At 43.8% G+C, this 20,000-nt stretch overlaps 1 protein-coding gene across 1 annotated transcript in view; it reads right to left on the minus strand.

The window, feature by feature from the left end:
- LOC135107124 (atrial natriuretic peptide-converting enzyme-like) overlaps nt 1-20,000 on the minus strand; it is a 104,794-nt gene that overhangs the window by 22,036 nt on the left and 62,758 nt on the right. The window contains exons 3-6 of the mRNA XM_064016833.1: nt 15,515-15,729; nt 13,581-13,719; nt 6,359-6,629; nt 5,543-5,796 (exon numbers count right to left, since the gene is read on the minus strand). Of these exons, the coding sequence (XP_063872903.1) occupies nt 5,543-5,796; nt 6,359-6,629; nt 13,581-13,719; nt 15,515-15,729 (879 nt within the window). The remainder of the gene's footprint in view (nt 1-5,542; nt 5,797-6,358; nt 6,630-13,580; nt 13,720-15,514; nt 15,730-20,000) is intronic.

Here is a 20,000-nt window from a genome sequence, read left to right on the forward strand (position 1 = left end):
ATCTATTTATGTATCTAGCTATCCATTTGTCTAGCTACTTACTTATCTATCTATCTATCTATCTATCTATCTATCTACCTAACTGTATTTCTTCACCCACCCTCTATTCTGATTTCATGGTCTGCTATGTATATGTAAAACATCACCTTTACTTTCTTCTTATTAATAATCTTCAGACCTACATACTTCCTGGTTTCCTCTGCGTAATAATTGCAAGTCACAAAAAAAAAAAAAGGGAAAAGAAAATAAACAGTGGAAGAGTTTTGCGGAAGTTTGTGAATTCTGCAGAGAGCGATATTATTATGAACCCAAAGTTTAATCTCTCAACGAACAATGACAGCGTCCCGAGCCGACAAACTAACCTTGACCTATATATATTTATAAGAACCAGGTCACCACTGTTACTACTCACTCGTCCGATACTGTAACTGTGAGCTTCCTATACACGTCTAAGGAAACAGTAGCAATATTTCTAATACACGTAGTACTAATGTAAGTATTCTCTGGTACTTAGAAGAATTAGTAACAAACTCAATTATTCCTCTCTGAAGGAATGAAAAAAAAAGGGACAAAAAAAGAAAGGGACAAAAATAAAGGAAGGGAAGGAAGGAGTGAAGGCAAAAAGGAAAGAAAAAAAGAAAGAAAAAAAGAAAGGAAGAAGGAAAGGAAAGAAGGAAGACAGAGAGAAAAAAGGAAGGAAAGAGGAAAAGAATAATTAATAAATAAATGAATGAATGAAAAAAGGAAGGAGGGAAGGAAGGAAGGAAAGAAGGGAGCATAAACTAACCTAATGACTCTAGTTTGTGGGTGTTTACTCTCGGGCTTAAGGGCAGATTATCTATGTAATTAAAACCATATGCGCTCTCTCTCTCTCTCTCTCTCTCTCTCTCTCTCTCTCTCTCTCTCTCTCTCTCTCTCTCTCTCGTATCCAGCACGGCATGGCAAGGAAGTAATGAAAGTTAAATAAGAGACCTGAAAAATGCTAACAATGAAACAGCATTTTACAACTGGATTAAAGAGAGAGAGAGAGAGAGAGAGAGAGAGAGAGAGAGAGAGAGAGAGAGAGAGAGAGAGAGAGAGAGAGAGAGAGAGAGAGAGAGAGAGAGAGAGAGAGAGAGAGAGTTTTACTAAATGTCTCCTAACTGAAACTACAAGTATTTTTATCTTCCCCTTCATATGTCTTTAATTTGTTTTCTCTTCTCTTCCTTTTTATTCCTTGTTTTTCCTATCACATTTCCTTACTTTTCTCTCTTTATTATCGTTTTCTTCATATATCTTCCCTTTTCTTTCCTTCACCTATTCCCATTTTTTTCCATCTATTCATTTGATCTCTCCCTTCCTTCTTAATCTCTTCCTTTTCCCTTATTAATTCTATCCATAATTTTCTTCCTTCTATTCCCTTCTCTCCCTTCATCTACTTTCTTTTCTTCTCCCTTTCTCTCTTTAATCAATCTACTGTACCCCTCTGTCCCCTTATCTACCTCCCTTTCCCTTCCCAATCACTATTCACTTTCCATCTTCTCTCCTCGCTCATGTCCCCTTCTCCTCATTCCTATCCCTCCATTCTTTCTCTTTACTTCTGTTCCACCCATTTATCCAACCTTTAGTCTCTTTATTTTATCTTTCTTTCCCTTCCCTATTGCCATGCACTTACCGCTCTCCTGTCACCCCCGCGCGTCTCCTCTCCCTTCCCTTCCCACCTTCCCCTTACCACTCCTGGCAACCGCTCGAGGGCACAAGAACACCAAGGTAACGAAGGATGCGGGGCAGAAGCGGTGCTCACACCTTCGCCCTCTTATTACACTGGAAAACTTGAGAAGTCGTGCGATTTGAGGCTTGAAAGGATTGTCTGATCTTGGTATGTATGCAGGTAGGGAGGGAGGCTGGGAGGAGGAAGAGGAGGAAGAGGAGGAGAAGAGGATGAAGTGGTGGAAGAGGAGAAGAGGTGGTGGTGATAGAGGAGGTGGCCAATTATTCTCTCTCTCTCTCTCCTCTCTCTCTCTCTCTCTCTCTCTCTCTCTCTCTCTCCATCTCTCTCTCTCTCTCTCTCTCTCTCTCTCTCTCTCTCTGTCTCCTCAGCGCTGGGAGATTGACTGGCTTTGTCGCCGTAATGAGCGAGGAAGTGAGGCGATGTAAACAAGGCATCTAAGGTACAGCTTGGCACTGACGAGGAGCTAAGACGCGAGAGCCTCCCAGTAATAACCAAATGATGGCACCAGGAAGAGGCGGAGGAGGAGGAGGAGGAGGAGGAGGAGGAGGAGGGAGGAGGAGGGGGAGGGAGGAGGAGGAGGATGGAAAAGCGGAAGATTGAGCTGGATAATGCCATGGAAATTTGAGCTGAGGTGTTAAAAGCGAAGACACTGCATGATTTTTCTATTGCTCCACTACTACTATCATTCCGTGCCTCCCTCCACAGCCAGCATTACCACCACGTCCTCTTCCTTCTTCCTTCCTCCTTCTCCTTCCTTGCCCTTGCTCGTGATGCTTGTCAGAAATCTTAGCAAAATTCTTTAATCTCCTACTCGCTTTCCGTAACGTTTAATTTCAGTAAGGTGTAGAAAAGGATATGAACTGTTAATTGACGTCAAGAAGGAACATTAATAAAAAAGGGGGTACTCATTAACAAAAAGAGATGTCACATTGTTCTTCTTTTGCCGCTTCCCTAAAATCAGGGGTAGACATCATGAGCGAATCTCCTCTAGTTGTTCCTGTCCCTTGTATCTTGTTCTGTAACTTCCATCACACTGAATGAAGCAAAAAATGAGTCATGTCGCCGTAGCAGAGAGGTCATATGTCACCACCTAAGAAGAAAGACGCTACTTCTCCCACCAAAAATAATAAAAAGAAATCGCAGTCAATAACGCATGTACCGGGTGTATATTATATCTTCCCTTAGCTATTCTATCTCTTCTTCTTCCTCTAAATAGATCGCTAAGAGGAAACGTCTTCACTGCATATATAATTAGAGACGTTGCTAGCTAGACTTGGGCAGGAACAGAAGGGAACTTTAGGTAACATTGCAGCTTCCAAGTATGAACATCAGTCAAGTTGGGCAGCGCAGGGAAGAATGTTAATCAAGTCCGTTCATTAGTCTGAGGCAGAGCAAGCGAGAGTTGTCTGGCAGGGCAGGGTGCCTCCTCGCTTCTGTCTGGTGGTGGTGGTGGTGGTGGTGGTGGTAGTACTGGGGGATATGATTGAGACAGTAGCGACCAAAGTGACAAGAAGTACGAGCAGAAGTAATACACCCAAAGAATCCACAACGTTGTCCTAGTCATCTGACACTAAACATTAAACCATAGAGAGATTCCTCCTGATTTCACTTAAACGAAATTTCCCCTGAAAATGTTCTACCCAGACACATTTGACCGAGAAGATTTTTAACCTCACTTTTCCCTTGGAGGTTTCATCCTAAAGAAACCCCCCCATGGATATTTTCCCACTGGTAAATTCTCCTACTGATCCTCGCTGAATAAGCTTTTCAGTTTTATTTATCTATTGGTTTCCTTATCTTATATTTACCTGCAGTTTGACGTAAAGAGATCATTGAGCAGCATGGGAGAGAGAGAGAGAGAGAGAGAGAGAGAGAGAGAGAGAGAGAGAGAGAGAGAGAGAGAGAGAGAGAGAAACAATATTAATCGCACGTGTCCTCTTTGCTGACGGGACGAGAATCCGTGTGTGCCGAGACAAGACGTGTAAAAAATGGCTCCTATTAAAGACCCGTTATCTACCTTCCTCCCGGCAGCGGCGTCAGGATCACCCAGCGGGCCGAGGGGCGGTAATGAGGCAGAGAGACACCCCTTTACCCTGAAGCATCACTGTTACCCTGGACAGAGGTGTTACCCTACTCATGCCTTATACGTATGAAGCAGAGGGCGGCAACGAGGAGAAAAGATGATAATGTAGGTAGTATCTTGTTGTTGTTGTTGTCAGTCCTGTTTTTTGTTCTTGTTGTTGTTGGTCCTGTTTTTTTGTTCTTGTTCTTTTTGTTATTGCTGGTGCTGTTGTTGTTCTGTTCTTCTCCTCCTCCTCCTTCTTCGTCATCTCGTTGGTATTTGCTTTCTTACTCCTTGTTTTGATGCTGTGTCCTTTGCCTGGCTTATCATTTTGTATTTTGTGACTTTAAAGTTAATTTCTTAACTTTATTGTTCCTTAAACTGTTAGCTGCATATCCACTAGCTATCAGCCAGTAATAGAAAAACAAAGCAATGATAACATACTTCAAAAAGCAATGTTCTCAGCCGTCATGTATCTTGCATTGTTACGTGAACATATACGAGTCTAGTATGTATGTTAGAGACAGGACACTATAGCAGGGGGAGGGAGGGAACGCAGCGTGTTCTTCTTCAGGGTTGCGGAGGATGAACCGCAGAGATATTAAAGGGAGAGCTGAGGCCTTGTAGGGAGGGGAGATGAGAAAGAGGAAGCCGAAAAAAAAAAGTGGTGAGGGACGGAGAGAGAGAGAGAGAGAGAGAGAGAGAGAGAGAGAGAGAGAGAGAGAGAGAGAGAGAGAGAGAGAGAGAGGAGCGTGTGTGCAAGGGAGGGAATTGAAAAAGTACCGTGAAGGACAAGGAAAGATTTGGAGGAACACAGTTTGCTGATGGAAGTTTTCCCTCTCTGGAATCTGTATGCAGGAAAATGAATAATAAAATTGTGAATGAATTTTTCTACAGCCAATGCTTTTTTTTACTTTATATTTTGTGAACGACATGAAACGAAAAACAAATATTTTGAGAAACGCAATTCACTGGTAATGTTTAGCAGTGCAAAAATATTAACAGTGGTGAAGGAAATAAGTAAAGGAATTGTATTTCTTGTGTCATTGAAGGACGGCTAGAAAATGTCAATAAATCAGTTAACCAGTCAATAAAAATGTAAATTGTTTAGTGAGAGGAGATTATTCAGGATATCCTTGTGTTAGTTATGCATACTCGTAAAGTAGTTTATCGTGACAGAAAACGGATTTCAAGGTAAACTTCAATAAATACTCCTAAACTCCACAAACATTCAGAAACGTAAAAGATTCTTTTTTTTCTTTTTTGATAATCAAATAACAGTGTGTCGAAAAATATAAGCATACAGATTCTGAAACGCTTATCCATGCTTGACACTGATATCGAAAAGAACTTGACGATACGAGTAAAATCAGAGCAACATTTTTTTTTCCTCACGATAACAGTGCTCAGGTCAACACAGTTCGTTACGTGAAGGTAAAATTGTCTCTAGGCTGATGAAGTTGAGTGTCGCATTGTACTCGTGGTCAAAAGGAAGAAAGAAAGAAAGAAAAGAAACCGCACAGTAGGAAGAGCTTTCCTTGCTAATGTTTCAAAGGGACTAGAAGAGGCACTGTACAGTTCCATACCTCTTCCCTCCATAAAAAAAAAAAAAAGTTCTCCAATTTGTAGCCAGTATAATGTTCACGGAAAAACAAACAAGTGTGTATCTTGGAGTGGCTTATGACTGGGTAAGTGCGTTCAGTAGCTGTGAAAAGAAGTTTTATGGATGGAGACAAACAGGGGAGCATGAAGGGAAGTTCAGGACTCACCTGGCTTAGTGGTGCACTCGTGGTCTGCGTTGAGGGTGGGCAGTGCGGAACAGTTGACTGCTCTCTTGAGGCGAGCCGGCAAGTTGGAGCCACATACGCTCATCACCTCCTCGCAGAAGTCCCTGCAGGGGCTCACCAGCAGGTCCTCGAACACCCCGCTCGGTGACATGGTCTGGGCGCGGCGACAGTCAGGTTGTATCAATTCACAGAGGAACTCTTGGGCCAGCGGATGGCACTCGGAGTCTATCACTTGCCTGTGGGTGGGAGAGAGAGAGAGAGAGAGAGAGAGAGAGAGAGAGAGAGAGAGAGAGAGAGAGAGAGAGAGAGAGAGAGAATCCGTGAGTGACACAGATTAGCTTGACTTGATGTAATGGTGGTGATGATAAGAATTTCACATTTTTTGTTGATATTTTCTACATGGAAGGGAAGATTGAGCAAAGGGTTGCGAAATGCATAAATAATTTGTTTAAATGCCACTCCATCAAAGAAACAAAAATAAATCCTGAAAGTTTTCTTGTTTAGAATGATAGTGACGTAAAACAAAGCTCGCGTCGGTTATAAAGTACACACGCTTAACAGTAAAACAATAATAAAAATAATCTTTACTTTTATACTTCTAGACTTCCTTACAAAAAAAAAAGTTACAAAGTAATATCTTAGTAATATCACCACAACAAAATAACAACGATAACATTAACTTTCACTTTCTATACTTCCACAGCTTCTTGCATCTAATAATAACACCACTAACAAACCGGCTATACAAATTAAATCACCACAGCAATACCAACCACCAGAGCACCACCGAAGACCTACCTGATGGAGATGATGTCCCTTTCGACGGCATCCGAATCTTGGTGTCCGAGGAGATTAGGATAAGTGGTCACATTGTGGTGGAGACCAGCGCACAGGTTCACGTCGAGGGCTTGGCAGCGTCTGGGCGGGGGCGTGGTGGTGGGCGGGGAGGTGGGCGTGGTGGGACCGCTTTTGGAGGGCGGCTTGTACAGTCTGGAGCCTGTGTGGTACTCAGAGCCCGGCGTGGGGAAGTGTGGTGGCATGCTTCCAGGGTAGTGTTGTACCTTCCTCTCTGTGGGTAAGGTGTTCGATTAGGTTGGGTTAGGTTAAGTTAGGCTAAGTTAGGTACGTGTGTGTGTGTGTGTGTGTGTGTGTGTGTGTGAGATAAGTCCTCTCTAATTCATTCGTTTAGTTGTTGCCCTAATCTCTCGCTTTTATTCGATTCCTCAATTGATGCAGTAAAAAACATCTGCTAAACTCGGCACTTCTACTATTACTACAACTACTACTACTACAACCACCACCACTACTACTACTACTACTACTACTACTACTACTACTACTACTACTACTACTATTACTACTAATGTTACTACTAATGCTACTACTACTACTACTAATAATAATAACGTTACAACTGAATGCTAACAACAGCAGCAATAGTATTCATAAATACGACTCACTTAACTGTCTCCTCTTCCACCACCACCACTTCCTCCTCCAGCTCCCCTTTCTCCTCCTCCTCCTACCTCCTCCTCCTCCTCCTCCTCCTCCTCCTCCTCCTCTATCCCCAAATAATTCCGGATGAAGTTAAAATTTTAAAAGTTTCCAAATATTTTTTTTTTTTCTCTTCCTCGTGTATCAAAGTGGACGGCTGGTGTCGACGTCTCGAAGGAAGCTACTGTTAGGCCCTAATGTGCCCACGCCCCCCCAAGAAAGAAGCGAAGAAGTGACGTACCGTTGGAGCAGAGGGAAAGAAAAGAAGGATGATGGAGGCTCAGTACATGGGAGTGAAGAGATGAGGAGTGAGTACAGACGACAATACGGAGAGGAACTGGAACGTCGGTCATATTGTTTATCTAGATTTTGGCAAAAGGATCATAACAGCATCAGGCGAAATGGAGGAGAATGGTGGAAGTGTGAGGGATACATAAGAGTAGGGAGAAGGGATGCTACAAGAGGCGAGAGTAAGGAAGGGAGATGTCAGGAATAAGCTTCTGGGACACAGGTCTGCACTCAGTCGCTCACGCATTGCCTACACACGAGTAGTCTGCGCCGCCACGACCGCCCTGTGGATCAAGTCAAAGCTTTCCGCTCCACGCCACCCTTTGCATTCTTAGGGACGAAAGGGGAAGAGCAGTAAAGGAAGGAAAAAAGACAACAGTGTCACAGTCTGCCCCTCATAGCTCAGGCAGCCCCGCCCCGCGCAGGTCTTGGCGCTGCCCTCTCATAATGTGCTAAGAATTAATGCAATTATGTTGGTGCTGAAGGCAAGCAGGGCCAGTGGGGCTAATTCGGGGGGCGGGGGGCAGAGGAATAGAGGGAGAAATCTGTTCTTAATAGGCCATTACCGGGAAACTTAAGATGCGCCACTAAATGTTGGAGCAGAGGCTCGGCTCTTATTAGTGGCTCGGGTTCAGAGTTAGTGAAAGGGCACTGCCGGCCACCTGCTGCTACTGCTGCTGCTGCTGCTGCTGCCGCCGCCGCCCTGCAGGCGTTCCGGCAGAAACAACCATGTTTCTTTCCAGGTCCCAACCATTTCGTTCCTGGGTTCCTCCGGTTTCACAGTACATCCAACAGCTCGCTCTCCCCTAATGCAGGGAAGGAAAACAGTTAAATTTTGAGAGGGAGCAAAGGTGTGGAGGAAGGCGCCCCTTCCCGCGCCGGGATTCACCGGAGGGGCTCGCGGGGCGGCGGAGGCGATATCGCAAATCGATCACGAAAGCTGTGTAAATAGAAACGGAGAGAAGAGGATAAAAAGTAGAGAGAGAGAGAGAGAGAGAGAGCGAGAGAGAGGAGAGAGAGAGAGACGAGAGAGAGAGAGAGAGAGAGAGAAGCGACTCCCCCGGTTGCGAGACAGCAGAGGATGGATAAGGGCGGTGAGTGAGTAAGGGCGTACAGGAGGAGTGTTGGGATGTGTCCCTAAAATTTCAAAAGTATAATTCAATATCGCTCGAATGTATCACTTAAAAATCAAATCACTTACAATTTTAACTGGTCACTAAATAAAAACAATCAGTTCTTTCATAATCACGTAATGGATTCGGTAGCAGTGAAGTAAATTTAGTGCACGTTTTAAAACAAGATGAAAAAAAAAAAAAAAAAACGTTGACCAACCAGCGAGGGGGAAGCATCAGTCAGCGGCAGTGAGTCATCGCTTTAGGAAGCAAAACCACAGTAAAACAGTAAAGCAACCCGTCATCTTGTTACTCTCGTGAAGTTAGGCTATACTTTTTAAACACCACAACACACGACACACACGCGAAGGAATGTCATATTTAAAAATCTCAGTAAGTCTCTGCATGTCCTCAGAGGGTAAAATAAATGACAGACAAACAGACATAGTAAAACAGAACATCAGCCCATCTTGTCACTCTCGCTAAGCCAGTCCATGCTTTTCAAATATCGCAACACCCGAGTTATTATACACGCGAAAAGAAATGTCATACGTGGAATCTGGTGAAATATTATGCATTCCAGCGTGTTGCGGAGCCAGGCCACCACGAGGCTTGTTCACTGGACCACGGCGGTGACGCAAGGGGGTGGGGAAAAATGAATTAATCGGACTGCTGAAGCGTAACTCAAGTAATTATGCTGCGCGAGTATATAATAAGTATTCTTTTGCCTTGTTAGTCAGGAATTAAGGCAAAGCACGATTCTGGTGGACCTCAAATTTTTTAAAAGGTTTATAATGTTGTCACTTAGTAGTTGTGGTGGTAGGGTGGGTAGTGTCGATAGTGGTGGTAGTATTAGTAGTAGTAGTAGAAATAATAATTATAGTAGTAGTAGTAGTAGTAGTAGTAGTAGCAACATTAATGGCAGTAATAGCAGCAGCAGCAGTAGTAGCAGCAGCAGTCGAAATAATAGCAACCATCACGAGTTGGTGGGACAGGCGCGGTCATTCCTTCTTTCGCTCCTACATTCCTAACTTTATCTCCGCCATCCCGAGCTTTGTTGCGTGGCGTGCGGGCCGTCAGTGGCTGTGCTGGGGGAGTTAGTGGCTGTGTTCGGGGAGATTAAACAGCGGGAGCATCTGTGTGGGCCTTTACATTCACTGATTTGCTCGGCCTTTGAATATGTATAGGAATGTGTTGGTCGTCAGCGTGTGAATGATTGAGTGGATGAATTTACACGGAAACATACGCTGGGAATACATGAGTGATGTGATTAATAAACTTAGTATTTAAGTGATAAATACTCGAACGTATGTTAAAATGGAAATGGTGTGTTTCGTGGCTAGATCCGGAAGTACTTGACTAACCAGCATTACCCATTCATATTCTGCATTATGGTTTGGGTAATATGAAGCAATGTAGCAAAGCATCCTCCTCCTCCTGCACTGGGATATCAGAGGAAGCAGATCTCCTGTCTTTGTGTTCTCAGTCTGAAGAGCATGGCCAGTAGTGTTTTCTGAGAGGCCAGGAAATTTGCACATTGCTAGTCTGGAGTTAGAGATGAAAATGTAAAATTCCATATTGGAGGTTTTTAGTGTTAATGTTTCCGTTAGGCTCAGTTACATAATTCGATTAAATACTGTAACTAATAAAGTAAACATATAAAGATATACATATGATGGGAAGCGTGTGAAGTATCATATTTAGGTCACTGGGCCACGGAAACAAAAATATTGGGAACCACTGCTGGCTTGTGTGTGTGTGTGTGTGTGTGTGTGTGTGTGTGTGTGGACAGGCACTAATGCCATGGCAGCGCGGCACCGTGGGCTGTGAGGCACCAGGGGCGGGGCTGGTAGCGTGGCGGGCCCCGGGCGGCCGCCTGTGTACATGGGCTGCAGTTATTTGTTTTTTCCAAATTGGACGGTGAGAATATTTGAAGCTATCAAACAATAGGACCTCAAGTAACTGAATTTTAGATATTCTGAATCGATGCTCTAAATCTGAATGCAATTTAGTCTGGCGCTCCGATACCGGGTGAGGCACGAGGGAGAGACAGCGGGGGGGTGGCGCGACTCAGGCTGCTGGCGAAGGAAGCCGTGCCTTAAGTTTGGCTGTGTTCATAAAGCGTGATGGACGAGCCAGTGTGGTAATGCATGCGCCAACTTCCGCACGCTGTGAATCTATGAAGAAGCCGCTTGCGTGGCCTTGTTATGCAGGGTGTCTGTCGCGACACTCCACGCCCTTGCTGAGGCGTGGACTGTAACTGACAGCCATCCAGCAGGGAAGCCAGGAATGAGAAAGAGGAGGAGGAGGAGGAGGAGGAGGAGGCCTGGGAATGACTCTGGTGTTGTAATTGACACTCACCCGACAGGTTTAAGCCAGGAAGGAGGCCACAGAATGACCACAAAACAAGATCGTTTGAGGATCTGTGATATTGTTATGAAAAAATCTAATGAGTATCCAATGAACAAGTTAATTTTCATATTTCTCTCTTGTTTAGCACCTATATCCAGCCAGAATTATGACCTTGTATAGATGTATCACCACACCTCTTCATTTTTCATTCCTAACCCTTTCTCTACCATTTCTGTACTTTCATTCCAGAAATCCAAATTTCCTCTGTGTTTTCCCCGTGTCTTATGCAATGAGGCTGAGTGAAAAGAGAATACATGCAGTTAAGAAGTTCAGAAGAAGAATAACCGTGGAAATAGTAGTGGAAGATAGCAAGAAATGAAGATAGTTCAGTTACCATGGTGAAGTGAGTTCCTTGTTTACTTCGTTTAATCTAGACACAGTGAAAAGGAAAGGAAGTGATAAGGTAGAGTACGTATCCTTGAAAATAAATCTTAGACATCTGCAAAACTGTGGCGGATTGAAGACAGTCAGTTACCTTTCCATCGCAGTGTGTTCAATCTACTGGACTCGAGACACAGTAACAAGGGAAATGGAATTATAAGATATAATACGCATTCTTGGAAATCATCCGCAAAATTGTGAAAGATTGAAGACAGAAATCTAACGTCATGAGTGTGATCTACTGATTCGCTTGATCTAGGCACGTGAAAAGAAAAAAAAAAAAAACGTAGATCCCTTGGAAATGAAAAAAAAGAAGAAAAAAAAAGAATCTATTGGAACATTGTGGTGAATTAATGGCAGACAGTTACCATGATGTCACAAAATGTTCAGTCTACTTATTCACCTGATCTAGATACAATGAAAAAAAAAAAAAAAGGAAAGCGGAGTCCTTGGAAATCAAATCTAGGAACCTACGAAAATGAAAGTCAGTAGGCATAAGATGAGTCCTTATGCCTAAAAAAAAAAATAATAAATTTCCGAGGCGACAACCAGTTATCTGCGACGATCAATTTAAGCTGTTGATTAATTAAAGCAGAGAAGCAATTACAGAGAGCAATCAATTAGGAGGCAACTTTAATTAATTACGCTCTCCTTCGCTAAGTTGGCGCCAGTTGTAATAATATACGAGGAAGAGGAGGAGATGACCCCCAACCCCAGCCTCCAGACACCTGCCACCTCCTCTCTCTCTCTCTCTCTCTCTCTCTCTGTCTCTCTCTCTCCTCTCTCTCTCTCTCTCTCTCTCTCTCTCTCTCTCTCTCTCCTCTCTCGGTTTCATTATCAGATTTCTTGTTGTGTGGCACTGATTTATTTTTTTTTTGCTTCCTTCTCTCTTTCTTAAGCTTGCAAAGTTTTAGTTCTTGTTTTGTGTTTGGAAGTGTTTCCAATTTGTGTAACTTCGCCGCTTCTCTCTCTCTCTCTCTCTCTCTCTCTCTCTCTCTCTCTCTCTCTCTCTCTCTCTCTCTCCTCTCTCTCTCTCTCTCCTCCCCTCTCTCTCTCTCTCTCTCTCTCTTGTAGCCTTTAAACAATTTATTATTTTTTTTTGTTTTTCCTTCCTTCCTTTACCTGTTCCTTCCTTCATCATCTCGTCCCTTTTCTTGCTCCTGCTCGTCCCTCCTTCAGCTTCACATTTATCTTCCTCTCCAGACTTTGGTTATGTTACACTATTAAGTTTCATAAAAGTGAAATAGACTTCAATCGTGTTTTTGATACATTTGATTTCAAGATGATCAGACAAATACATTTTTACTATAATGTTAATAATAGTCTTCTTTCATTCTTTCTTATCAAAATTCTGGGTCACTTTTTCTATACGGTCTAGTACTTTTGCCAACTGTTTCCATACAAGTCTAAGATACAGACAGGGAATGGTGGGCGGAGAGGAGCCTTCTGCTATATTATCCTATCTCTTTACCCAGGAGTGAGTTAGAATTCAGGTCTCTTAGACTCTCTTCTCTAGTTAACTGTTTTTTCTTTCTTTCTTTTTTTTTTTTTCTGGAAAAGGATAAGTTAGTCGGCTTTTCCCCTCTCTTTTGTGTCCCCTAGCAAAATAAAAAAGAAAAAGCAGTTTGACCTACACGCTTACAAAAAAAAAAGGGAAAATAATTCACAAACAGCCAATGAACACCTTGATGATCTATTGCTATTTTGTTGATCTATGTAATTCCATGTAATCCTCCTTCTCTATCTCCTCTTTGCCTTACATTTAATGACGACAGAAAAGGCGCAGGATTACCGAGGAAACAAGTGAAGGAGAATGGAAAGGCAAGGAGAAGGAGATGAGAAGGAGGAGGTTGGAATGAAAGAAAGACTTAAAAAGGGGGAGAGATGAAAAGAGGGACGAAGGAGAAGGACACGGACGAGAGAGTGAAGGAGATAAAGGCACGGGCAAGAAAAAAACCAGGAGGAGGTGGAGGGAGGAGGAGGAGGAGGAGGAGGAGGAGAGGGAGGAGAACGAAGAGGAGCAGGAAAAGAAGGTAAAACAAAATAATCGAAGGAGAATGGGCAGAAACACAAAGAGAACTCAGAGGAAAAATAAACAGCACCAGATCTATTGGCCCTTACGACGTTGTAAAGTGACATTATACATCTGATCTACATTGAGAAGATAGCATAATCGTAGGCTTCTGTACTTCTTCTCTCTCTATTCTTTGTTCATCTTTTTCCTGCTTATCCTTCTCTTTCTACTACTCAGCAACTATCTCTCCCCCCCTTTCCCCCCCCCCCTCTCTCTCTCTCTCTCATTCACCTTGCATCTCCACCGTGTCCTCGTCAATGGTGACGCCGCTGAGTGCCGCGGAGTCTGGTTTGCGGATCTCGGCACACCAGCACGAGGTAGAGATCAGCAGCATCCAGGTGGAGGCGGCGGTAGTTGACGTGTAGGTTGAAATGCACCACCAAGGCGTCGTCCGGACCCCCTGTGGAGGAAGAAGTTTCATGGTATTAACCTTTCACAGCTACTTAAACACATCTTTCCTTAAATCATAAGCCACTCAGACATTTATACTGGCTAGACTGGAAAATCTGCTCTTTTGGTCCACTTTCCTTTCTCGTAGGTGCTGTAAATATCTTGTACAGTGCTTTATTGGTCGTGAGTTGTTAGGTTATAGCAGTGAAAGGGTTAAACTCTGAGAATCTAAATCGTGGGACGGTATTCAGCCATGCAAGTGTTTCTGTCCGTGAGATCGATTCTGGGTTAGCTAATACGAGTACCTCAGTGGAATAGGGTAGTGTACATAAAAGTGTGTTTGCTGAATGCAGTGAAAATCAGTGAAATGTCAGGATTTTTATGTTTAACGAGTTGTTTTGTTATTTTTTGTTGTTGTTAGGTTTTTTATTCTTTACAAATATTCTTAATTGTTCAACTTACTCTCCTCAATAAGTCACCTATCCAGTTAACACGCCTATGCATTCGCTTATTCCTCAACAGCCAACTCACTCACCTAACCCACCAACAAACCACATGCTCAAAACCCATTTACTCACCTACTCCCTATGAAATCATTCACCCACCTACCCATCTACCCCACTCATTCACTCGCCCATTTTCCAGCCTACTCTGTTCTTAACTACTCACCCACCATAACCCACCAACTAACATTTTATTTACACCCATTTCTCCCCTTACCTACTCACCCACGCACTCATCCACCTACCCACAAAGCAACCTTACTTCCCTGCGGCACAGGAAGACAAGAAACCGCGAAGAAGGTGAGGAAAATTGTTTTATAAAAGGGCTGACCGAGTTGAGAATTTCACAGTGCGCGATAAAGATGAAATATAAAGATGCACTACTGACTCAAATTTATTTCTATACTGTGACACTATCTGAGGAGGAAGAAGATGGAGAAGGGGGAGGAGAGAGAGAGAGAGAGAGAGAGAGAGAGAGAGAGAGAGAGAGAGAGAGAGAGAGAGAGAGAGAGAGGAGAGAGAGAGAGAGAGAGAGAGAAAGGAGTCTGGAGGAGAAGAAAAAGGAAGGGGAAAGATAATGAGTGGAAGAAATTATGAGAGAAAAACAAAAAGGGGGAAGGAAATTACTGCCTCGATCACCGTTACCATTATTGCCATCTACATTACTACCACCACCATCACCACCACCATTACCTCCACTACTATAACCTATACGAGCTCCATTTTCACTGCCATCACCATCTTCACCACCGATACAACCACTACTAATAAGTGATGGAGGAAAAAAACAACTAATGGGGGAAAAAAGTGACAAAAAACATCAACTCAGTCACGATCATCACCACCAGTTATCACCACCACTATCATCACTACCAAAAACATCACCGGAAACACCACCACTAGTTGAAGACAAAAGAGAACAGCTGAGAACAAAAAAGGGAGAGAGAAAAAGCAGACTATCACAAACACTAATAACTTATCAGTCACTCATGTAGATGCAGTGCGCCTTTCTTGCTCTGTAAATGTTATCACGTTCACACTAATCCAATACACGTGTACATGTAGATCCATATTCTGAAGCACTTCTGCGCAGGACCTCCGCTACTTTCAAAAGGCTCTAGGTGAAGTCATACCAGTTTCCAAGAGTGTTTTTTGTGGTTGCGGTGACAGATTAACGAGATTTCCATACTATGAACAGGGGAAACACTCTTGAGAACCCGGCTTATCATCTCTGTGGCCTTTGAAAGTAGTCGTGGTGAGAACGAAACGCTTCTGAATACGGGCCATAACAGACCACTCACCTATCGAGCGCTAACACTTCTGAGCGGATGAAGGCGTTCTGGAAGATGGAGTTCTGGTAGATGGTGTCGAGGCGCGCCGCATACTTCTGGGCTGTGCTGACGTAGTAAGGGTTGGACACGTCAGATAGCAGTGAGCTCCACCTGTCGCCGCTCCTCACCTCGAAGGAGCCCCGGAACACCCGCTCGTGTGGGAGTTCGAGGCCCAGGAACTGATCTGCAAGGGGAAGGGAAGTGTCTTATGTACGAGGGTGAAGGATATGAAGGATATGAAAAAAAAAAGATATATATATTTTTTTTCATGCAAGAGGGGCACTGGCATAGGGATATAAAAAAAAAATAAATAAAACTGCCCACTGAGATGCCGATCCTTAAAGAAAAGAATATCCAGAATTGGAGAAGTGTTTGAGGAAGAAGGATATGAAGAAAGATAATGATGGATATACGAGGATATGAAGGCTTAGGACGTAAGAACATAAGAAAACGAGAGAAGCTGTAATAAGCCATCAGGTCTTCACGTTGCAGTCATTGTATAAAACATATATGAAGGATATACTAGGATATGAAGGTATAAGAACGTGGAAAAACAAAGGAAGCTGCAATAAGTCATCAGGCCTAAACGTTGCTGTCTCTTTATGAAACATGCCTGCTTATTTCCATCTATTTCTACTATCTCTAAACCTGTCTGATCATTCTCTAAAGCTACATCTTGACGTGGCATTTATAACCTGATTACTGAGTCTACTCCATTCATTTGTCATTCTATTTGATAATCAGTTTCTTCTTATCTCCTTTTAAAATATAACCTTATTAAACTTGAGCCCGTTATTTCTTATCCTATTCTGATTACTGACTGAGGATTTTGTCTACGTTACTCTTGCTACATACGGTGACTCCAAGTCAAAAAGTTTTTAGTTACGACGTATATTTAGAAGTTGAAATCAGATATACTGCTGTGGTGAATAAAATGATCTACTCTATGGGTCAGCGGTAAGGTCCTTGCTTAACAGACACACCCAAGAGTTCGAATCCTGCTCAGTCCACCTGCGTGACGCCTTAAGACAGTGGTGAATGTCTGAATCACGCTCAGTCCTTAAGTGAGAAATCTTAAGACAGTGGTGAGTGAGGAAGAGCAGTTTGAGAATATAGAGGTCCTGGTTTGTAAGACACATAACCAGGAGTTTGAATCTGCTCAGTCCTTAAGTGAGAAACCTTAAGACAGTGGCGAGTGGGTGAGGGTGAAAAGCCTGAGAACAGACGGAGAGAGGGAGCGAAGGAGTGGCGAGTGAGGCAGAAATTGAGAGCTGCTGTTCGTTTTTCAAGAGGCGGTGGTGAGGAAGATGACAGAACGGGAGATGAAGGAGGATGGATTGGATCAAGAAGCGTAAATAAGGAAAGGTAAAAAGACCAGTTCGGGATGAGGCAGCGAAGGAAAACGAGACGAGCACGAAAAAGAGGAGGGAGCAGAAGGAGGAGGACGTGAAGGATATCGAAAAGAAAGAAGGAAAAGTGAACGAACGTGAAGGAGAAGATTAAAGACGCCCTTCCTTCACATTAACGAAGATGAACAGGGAGAGGAAGAGAATAAACGAGGCAATAATGAGATGAGGCTAATGAGGAGGTAGGGCAGAAGAAGGGGAGCGGGAGGGAGAGGAGAGGGACGGAGCGAGGGGAGAGAAAAGAACAGGGAAGGAGGAAGATGAGGGGAGAAAGTGCAGAAGAATACAACGAGAGAGAGAGAGAGAGAGAGAGAGAGAGAGAGAGAGAGAGAGAGAGAGAGAGAGAGAGAGAGAGAGAGAGAGAGAGAGAGAGAGAGAGAGAGAGAGAGAGAGAGAGAGAGAGAGAGAGAGAGAGAGAGAGAGAGAGAGAGAGAGAGAGAGAGAGAGAGAGAGAGAGAGAGAGAGAGAGAGCTTTAGCAAGTCTCTCCTTCCGCCATCAATCACTTGTTGATGTATTTGATTTTCTATATTACTCGGCGAAGCTACGTCAGGAAAAACTAGGGAGGAAGAGGAGGAGGAAAAGGAGGAAGAGGAGGAGGAAAAGGAGGAGGAGGAGGAGGAGGAGGAAGGAGGTGAGCGGAGGAGTGCTCATTAATATATCATTATTGAATTTTTCCCTCTCATACTAAGACCATTAACTTTCTTACAAGGAGGGGGAGAAGAGGAGGAGGAGGAGGAGGAGGAGGAGGAGGAGGAGGAGGAGGAGAGGGAGACAGAGGAAAGACGTAAGAAACATATGATTAAATCGAACAAATCCGTTCAAAATCGCTTTCAACTACTACTTATCTTTACTTCCTCCTCCTCCTCCTCCTCTTCCTCCTCCTGCTTCTCCTCCTCCTCCACCTCCTCTTTCCTTTACTCGCTTTCCTCTTGTCTTTCCTCTTCCTTTATTCACGAATACGCGTGTATGTGTGTGTGTGTGTGTGTGTGTGTGTGTGTGTGTGTGTGTGTGTGTGTGTGTGTGTGTGTGTGTGTGTGTGTGTGTGTGTGTTTGGTGAAGGGACAGCCACGATCGCCATCCAAGTGACCAACCCACAAACTCAACCAACTTGCTGCCGCCTGCAACACTCCCTTCACTGCGACACAAGCAAGTTGAAATGGGGCGGCAAACTTAGGGAGAGGAACCGTGTCTGGGTGAAGGAGAAGGCGGAAGAGGAGGAGGAGGAGAAGGAGGAGAAGGAGGAGAAGGAGGAGGAGGAGGATAGAGCTTAACAAGATACGAGTAGAAGAGGATGAAGGTGAAGAGTAAAAAAGACACGTTAATGAGGGTGAATAAGGAAAGAGAGAGAGAGAGAGAGAGAGAGAGAGAGAGAGAGAGAGAGAGAGAGAGAGAGAGAGAGAGAGAGAGAGAGAGAGAGAGAGAGAGAGAGAGAGAGAGACACTAGGAAAAAATGAAAGATGAAAAAAGTGAAAGACGATAAGTAAACGTAAAGAAAGTGATTCAGAGGCGGAGAGATGAGGAGGAGGGAGACACAGGCAGCTCTGAGAAACACACAAAGAGACGACTGTTGCATGCACTTGTCCCCCTCTCAGGGTACGAAGGCGACCTGAATATCACCACTACAACTTGCTATCACTACCACGACCTGTCATCACGACTAAGAAGAAAATGTATATTGAACAAAACATAGAAAAAAAAAATTATGAGATTACTGATCAGAAATGAGAGAAGAAGCAAGAAAAACTGAAAACGCCCATGAGAAACTTGCGAGAGAGAGAGAGAGAGAGAGAGAGAGAGAGAGAGAGAGAGAGAGAGAGAGAGAGAGAGAGAGGGACGGGGGCTGCTCTGGGTGACATACCACTCCCAGGAGTCAGCCACGCTCAGTTAGGCGGCCCTGTGATCGGCCAACCCACGCTTCCCACCACCCACACCATCCCGCCCACTGCCCATCGCTCACCCGCCACCACGCCGGACACCCGCTGATCCATAGTGCAATAAATTATGAAATTCAATTAAGCGTGGGAAATGGAGCGAGGGCCAAGGAGTAGTTTATACAGCGACCGGAGATGGTAAGGGAGGACCTAACTGCAGAAGGAGGAGGAGGAGGAGGAGGAGGAAGAAATCTAGGACAACGACAACGGCAACGACGAAGACGACAATGATGCTGACGACTAGAACTAAATTGGGAAAGTCGAGGATATTACCGACAACAACAACAAGAACAACAACAACAACATCAACAACAACAACGGCAATAGCTACTGGGAAAACAGGAACACCGGTGACGAGGACGAAGATAAAGAGATCGACGATGATGCACACGGAGAGAAAGAGAAATCAGGGAAAAAATAAAGGAATGGAAGGAAGAACAGAAAGAGAAAGGAGGAGGAAGGAAGGAAGGAGAAGGAAAGGAAGCGATGAGAGGGGAAATAAAAAAAAAGAAAATGGGTTGAGAAGAAACAGAAAAATAAAGAAAGGTAGAAAAGAAGAGGAAGGAAAGAAAGGAGAAGGAAGGAAAACAAGTAAGAAGGAGGTAAATCAACGAAAAAAAAGAAAGATAAGAAAATAATGAGAAAGGGAAAGAAAATGTACGTACAACTCATAAATACAAAACATTATTATTATCAGCAACATTTCTTACTTAACCATACCATAAATACCGTCAGTGTGTGTGTGTGTGTGTGTGTGTGTGTGTGTGTGTGTGTGTGTGTGTGTGTGTGTTCATTCCGCGTTGCCCAGCCCCTCGGAATGACCCCTGCGTGCCCAGCAATCTTCCGCCTGCCAGACTCCCGAAGCTCTCAGAAAAGTCTTCATTTTTTACCGCAATTTTTACAGGGTACTGGACACACACAAAAAATTGCCTCTTCGCCCTGCTGGAGAGAGAGAGAGAGAGAGAGAGAGAGAGAGAGAGAGAGAGAGAGAGAGAGAGAGAGAGAGAGAGAGAGAGAGAGAGAGAGAGAGAGAGAGAGAGAGAATTTTGCTACTCAGGAAAGACAAAAAGCCAACCTTTCACAAATTAGTCAGGTCAAATCTTACAATCTTACAAAG

The sequence above is a fragment of the Scylla paramamosain genome, chromosome 14, assembly GCF_035594125.1.
Source record: "Scylla paramamosain isolate STU-SP2022 chromosome 14, ASM3559412v1, whole genome shotgun sequence".
NCBI lineage: Eukaryota > Metazoa > Arthropoda > Malacostraca > Decapoda > Portunidae > Scylla > Scylla paramamosain.